Source organism: Trichechus manatus, unplaced genomic scaffold (assembly GCF_000243295.1).
Source record: "Trichechus manatus latirostris isolate Lorelei unplaced genomic scaffold, TriManLat1.0 scaffold00258, whole genome shotgun sequence".
In the NCBI taxonomy this organism is placed as follows: Eukaryota; Metazoa; Chordata; class Mammalia; order Sirenia; family Trichechidae; genus Trichechus; species Trichechus manatus.
This window is the reverse complement of record NW_004444194.1, coordinates 206,107-212,585: the sequence shown is the minus strand read 5'-3', so window position 1 is coordinate 212,585 and position 6,479 is coordinate 206,107. Positions and strand designations below refer to the sequence as shown.

Genomic DNA, 6,479 nt, shown 5'->3' with positions numbered 1-6,479 from the left:
ATTTTTCCTATATGTTGTAAATCCTGCCTCTATGATGTTAATGAGGGAGGATGGGTGGCAGTTGTGTTAGTAAGGCAGGACTCAATCTACAAGATTGGATTGTGTCCTGAGGCAATCTCCTGAGACATAAAAGAGAGAAGCAAGTGGAGAACTGGGGACCTCATACCATCAAGAAAGCAGTGCCGGAAGCACAGCGTGTCCTTTGGACCGGGGTCCCTGCGCAGACAAGCTCCTAGTCTGGGGGAACACTGAAGAGAAGAAGGCCGACAGAGAGAAAAAGCCTTCCCCTGGAGCTGATGCCCTTTTAACTGCAAGGAAATAAACTTCTCTTTGTTAAAGCCATCCACTTGTGGTATTTCTGTTGTACCAGCACTAGATGACCAAGACACTGTATCATTCAACGTTTTGCCCATATCCATTGCCGTCAAGTTGATTCTGACTCATAGCGACCCATAGAATCCTTTAATATTGTGTCTCGAGGTTTGAATTTTTTCCTCAGTTCTTTCAGCTTGAGAAATGCTGAGCGTGTTCTTCTCTTTTGATTTTTTAACTCCAGGTCTTTGCACATTTCATTATAATACTTTACTGTCTTTTCGTGTTGCCGTTTGAAATCTTCTGTTCAGCTCTTTTACTTCATCATTTCTTCCATTTGCTTTAGCTACTCTACGTTCAATAGCAAGTTTCAGAGTCTCTTCTGACATCCACTTTGGTCTTTTCTTTCTGTCCTGTCTTTTAAATGACCTTTGGTTTTCTTCATGTATAATGTCCTTGATGTCATTCCACAACTTATCAGGTCTTCAGTCATTACTGTGTAATGTATCAAATTTATTCTTGAGATGGTCTCTAAATACAGGTGGGATATACTCAAGGTTCTACTTTGGCTCTTGTGGACTTCTTTTAATTTTCTTCAGCTTCAACTTGAACTTGCACATGAGCAATTGATGGTCTGTTCCACAGTCAGCCCCTGGCCTTGTTCTGACTGATGATATTAAGCTTCTCCATTGTGTCTTTCCACAGACGTAGTGGATCTGATTCCTGTGTATTCCATTTGGCGAGGTCCACCTGTATAGTTATGGTTTATGTTGTTGAAAAAAGGTATTTGCAAGGAAGAAGTCGTTGGTCTTGCAAAATTCTATCACTCGATCTCCCGTGTCATTTCTAACACCAAGGCCATATTTTCCAACCACTGTTCCTTCTTCTTTGTTTCCAACTTTCGCATTGCAATCACCAGTAATTATCAATGCATCTTGATTGCATGTCTGATCAATTTTAGACTGCGGAAGTTGGTAAAAATATTCAATTTCTTCATTTTTGGCAATAGTTGTTGGTGCATAATTGGCTAAGAGTTCCAATTTTCCCACATCCTCGCCAACATTTGTTATTTTGTTTTTTTGTTTTTTTCTTTTTTAAATCTTAGTCATCCTAGTGGGAGTGAAATGGAATCTCATTGTGGTTTTGATTTGGATTTCTCTGATGGCTAATGATGTTGAGCATCTTTTTCATGTGTTCGGTGGCTATTTGAATTTCCTGTTTGGTGAAATGTCTACTGAAGTCCTTTGACTATTTTACGATTGGGTTATCTGTTTTTTTGTTGTTAAGTTGTCAAAGTTTTCTATATATTTTGATTATTAAATTCTTTCGGATGTATGGTTTCAAAGACAGTCTCCCAGTTGGTAACTTGCCTTTTCACTTTTTTGGTGAAGTCTTTCGATGAACAAAAGTTTTTACTTTTTATAAGGTTCCATTTATTTATTTTGTCTTTTGCTTTTTGTACTTTTATTAGATAATCCCTGTTAAAAGCTAGGCCTGACAGCGTCATCCCTGCCTTTTCTTCTAAGAATTTCATGGTTTTAGCTTGCACGTTTAGCTCCTTAATCCATTTTGAATTTGTTTTTGTGAGGCATGGATCCTATTTCATTTTTCTGTGTGTGGAAATCCAAAATGGTTGTTTTAAGCCACTAAGTTTTGGGGTAGTTTGTTATGCCCCAATAAGTACCAAAACCAGTCATGTTGTCATGGATGGAGACTCCAAGGGGCACATGATGAACGCTGATAGCTATCTTGTCCCATTTCTTCTGAAGACGTTTCACAGAATCAGCATGTGATGGTCATCTTTCTGGGCTGGGACAGGGAAATAATTGGAGGATGAGGAAGTTTGGCTTATACAATATTTGAGAAATATTCTCACCTTGAGTTGGGGTCTTTGTCTGACTCCTAAGGGATATTGGGCTCCATGTGTTAATAAAATCTCGTAAAACAGGTTGAGAGCATTCTAGGATTTTGGATAACTGAATGTGGCTTTCTTTCCCTCCTGTACCCACTCTTACATCTCTTTGTTTCTCCTGAGCCAATGGCTGCTGGGTCCAGATGGAAGGAAGGCCTGGGTGCCTATAGGAGAACTGGTATAGAACTGTCTCTCTGTTGGGCTGGGTGGATACCTGGAGATGAGTTCTAGGGAATCCTAGGAAGCAGACCAGAAAGAGAGGATCCTGAGACAACCTTGGACAAGATGTACGGGAATCCCTAGTGGGTGGGTGGATGCTGCCTTGTATGAATGTCTGGTCCTCAAGAGGCTAAAATGGAACCGAATCTGTTTGATTATGAAATTAAGAACTGAGAAGGTTAATAGAATGGAAAAGTAGAACTTTGAAATAAATAAGGGGAAAACGGAAAGAAAAGCAAATTGTTCAAATAAGCACAAATAAGAAAAAGATAAATGAGGAAATAATAATGTAAAATCAATAATACAGGTGAAGATGAAGGGAGTAAATATGCCAGTCATTGCACTAAATATAAATGGACTAATATACAGTAAATATAAATGAAAATCTTCTAGTAAAATAGACTAGCAGATTGGGTATGTCAGTTTTAAAACATGGCCCCAAAATTCTTTGATACTCTTTACACTTTAATTATTGAATTGAGAATGAATATTGCATTTTTGGTGACCTCAGGACTTATATTACCTAAGAATGGTTAGAAAAATATTTCATTTCTACCCAAGTATTTATTCTCTCCTTGCCATAACATCAGTGCATATTCTCTTTCCTCTTATTTAAAAAAAATGTATGATGCTTTACAATTCATGAAGTACTGTCACGTTCATTACCTGGTTCAATCCCCCCACCACCCTTGTGAAATCAGCATTATTATCCCTGTATTATGGAGGAGAAAACTGAGGCCAGCTAGAGTCTGGAAGAGCCCTGGTTTTCTGACTTCACAGTCAGTGTTTCTCTCTTGGTGAAGGTTGAGTTGGAAGAGTTTTTAGCACTGTGCATTCTCCCAGCCCTCCTGCTGCCTTCCTTCTACTCCAGCCCCTGGGCAATTTGAAAATTTCCACTGGTTCATTGCAGCACTTTTCACAATAGCCAGAAGGTGGAAACAACCGAGATGTCTATCAACTGATGAATGGATAAACAAAACGTATATACACATAATGGACTACCTAGTCATAAACAGAAATGAAGTCCTGATGCATGCCACAACATGGATGAACCTTGAAAACGTTATGCTGAGCGAAGTAAGTCAGTCGCAAAAGGACAAATACTGTATGATCTCACTTATATGAAATAAGCAAACATATAGAAACCAAAGATGACTAGCAGTTACCAGGGGTGGGATGGAAGGAAAGGGAAAGTTTTTGCTCAGGAGGCACTGAGTTTATGTTAATGGTGGTGGAATGATTTGGAAAAGGATATCGAGAATGGTCGCACAACCTGAAGAATGTAATTAATGTCATTAAATTGTATATGTAGAAATTGTTGAGATGGCAACACAAATATAAAGAATTACAATAAAAAAATAAAATTACCACAATAAAATTATCCCTTTACCATTACATATCTCCAAGGGGAATGTGAAGAACTTTTGCCCAGATCCGGAAGCATATCCAGAGTCACAGGTACAGTAAGTCCCATTGACACAAAAGGCATTCTCGGGACACCGAGGACAGGAAGCTGCAGGGAGCAGAGAGGCAGGCCAACTGTCACTTGGGTTACAACCAGTCTTGTCATCGCTTGGCCTTACTTCTGAGCAGGGCCTCCTGAGGCTGAGGAGGCCCATGCCCTTTTCTTTCTTGAGGTCCCAGTACATTAAAAGATTAAAGATGCCAAACCAAAGGTATAGAAAAAAAAGGGGTTCCTGTGCATGATAAAGGACTCGGTGAGGGGGGGAGGGCTGGTGTTAAATTAATTTTAACACAAAAAATTCAATGCAATATTATTGTGCTACTCCCAGGGCCATTGCAGAATTAAACAAACAAACAAAAATGGGAGTGAGTGAGTTATGACTGTGGTCCCAGGTTTCAATTCTGGCTCCACAGCTTACTAGCTGTGTGTCCTTGGGCAAATGTCTTAATCTTTCTGTGCTCACTTCCCTCATCTGCGAAATGGGTTATTATGAAGATTAAGTGAATTAATATATATGTAAAATGCTTGGAGCAGTACCTGGCATGTAATAAACGTCAGTTAGGATTATAAAAATTTGAATTTGTAGGGCACCATAGGCGGTATGGAGCCCTGGTGGTGCAGTACTTAAGAGCTCAGGCTGCTAACCAAAAGATTAGCAGCTCGATCCACCAGCTGGTCCTTGGAAGCCCTATGGGGCAGTTATATTCTGTCCTTTAGGGTCGTTATGAGTTGGAATCAACTCAATAGCAATTTTTTTGTTTTTTAACAGGAGGTACATTCTGATAACAGAACATGTTAAGGTACTTCTTTGTTTAGACAGAGTATGTCAAAAGTCTTTATTTGAGATCCCTTGGGAATGAATGGAGTCCCTGGGTGTTGCAAACGGCTAATGCACTCAGCTGCTAACTGAAGGGCTGGGGGTTCAAGTCCACCCAGAGGCACCTGGGAAGGAAGGCCTGGAGATTCGCTTCCAAAATATCAGGTATGAAAACTCTACGGAGCACAGGTCTACCCTGACACACAAGGAGCCCCCGTGAGTCAGAATCAACTCAATGGAAACTGGTGGGAATGAATGGAAGTAATGGGGTGGAGGAAACGTCTCAATTGTGGAGTCTTGGGGGGAGCCTTGGGAGTGGTACAGACTGCAGCAGGTCCACAGGGAGCAGGGACTGGGGCACGTGAGGGAGGAGCACTGCACAGGGCTACTTGGAATGCATGCCCTGGGAGCTGGCTAGGAATGCAGAATCTCAGGCCTCACCTTAGTCTTGCAGAACCAGAATTTGCATTTTAGCAGATCCCCAGGATATTATAGTGAAATTACTTCGTTCATTATCTGTTGACTTGTTTATTAGTGGAATGATAATGATTAACATCATGTTCTCTCTCTCCCTACTAGAAAGTTTACTTCCTGAGACTTTGTGCGTTTTATTCATTGCTCTATCGCCACATCATGCATACTGTGGTTGCTAACAATAGTAAGTTTTTAGTAACCACAAATAAAAATAAAATAAAAAGATCTAAATTTGGTGAAATTATTAATTAAAAAACAAACCAAAAAAACAGAAGCAAGCCTACCCAAGTCCTGCTCCCAGAACAAGCCCCTTTTTTTTCCTGGCTGTTGGAGGACATGGGTGGTCCCAATTGCAGCCTTGGTCCCTACCCTCCCTGGTCTCTGGCTGTGGAAGAGTCAAGCTCTGAGCACTCACCTTTGGCCTTCTGAGCCACAGCACCTGGCAAACTCAGCAGGAAGCAGAGCCCTGGAATGAGAAGCAGGAGGGAGAGGCATGAAACAAGCAAAGAAAGATTCAGGACATCCCCTAAGGGCTGTGTTTCAGTGATCTATTGATATGTATGTCTTAAGTTTGGCCCAAAGAGGTCTGGGGGTGTTGTGGAAGGTCAGTCAGGTGCAGCCCGAGGAAGTGAGACTCATGCAGGAAGGCTAGAAAACAAACAGAACTTAGTACTCACAAGTCCTAGAGAGGAAATTATAGCATGCCTCGATGCAGGGCCACACAGGGGACTGCACCCGGGGACAAGACAACAAGTTGGAACTGTAGGAGAAGGCTATGCATGGCAAGCAGGGTAGGGTCCTGAGGTTACCAACTCTACGGCAATAGGTTTGTTTGGAAGAGGCTTTAGCAATCATCCACTGACTCATTTTGTAGATGAGGAAACATGGCCCCAAGGGTTAAGAGGTTCAGACACCAGTGTGCAAATCTGGACAAGTTTCTTAACTTCTCTAAGTCTCCATATATGAAACATAGTGACAGCTTCATCTACCCGTGGGGTTGTGATGATTACTTAAAAAAGGGAACATATGTGAAGCCCTGTGTACAACATCTGGCTGAGAGGACTCCTCTAGGAGTGGGATTGCATTTTGTAATTTTTTTTGTGGTGCCAACATTTTCTTTGTTCCTCTTACTCTCCTGTGTGAGTTCCTCGTTTGTGGATTTTTTTTCCATTTCTTTTGTTTTTGTAGGTTTTGTTTTTACTGAGACTTTATGTTTTTCTTCTCTATTTTGATGAGTAGGTTTGTTAACTTTCTTTGTGGTCACTGTGAAATTTACCCTT

The 6,479-nt window shown here is 41.0% G+C and overlaps 1 protein-coding gene across 3 annotated transcripts in view; it reads right to left on the bottom strand.

Annotated features, from left to right (window-relative positions):
• Positions 1-6,479, bottom strand: part of ADGRE3 (adhesion G protein-coupled receptor E3) — a 54,305-nt gene that overhangs the window by 43,025 nt on the left and 4,801 nt on the right. The window contains exons 2-3 of one of the 3 annotated variants that reach the window (XM_023724742.1): positions 5,615-5,665; positions 3,834-3,956 (exon numbers count right to left, since the gene is read on the bottom strand). The exons of 1 other annotated variant lie outside the window; for it this stretch is intronic. In XM_023724742.1, coding sequence (XP_023580510.1) covers positions 3,834-3,956; positions 5,615-5,665 — 174 coding nt within the window. The remainder of the gene's footprint in view (positions 1-3,833; positions 3,957-5,614; positions 5,666-6,479) is intronic. One more of the 3 variants, XM_023724743.1, reaches the window with a different exon arrangement.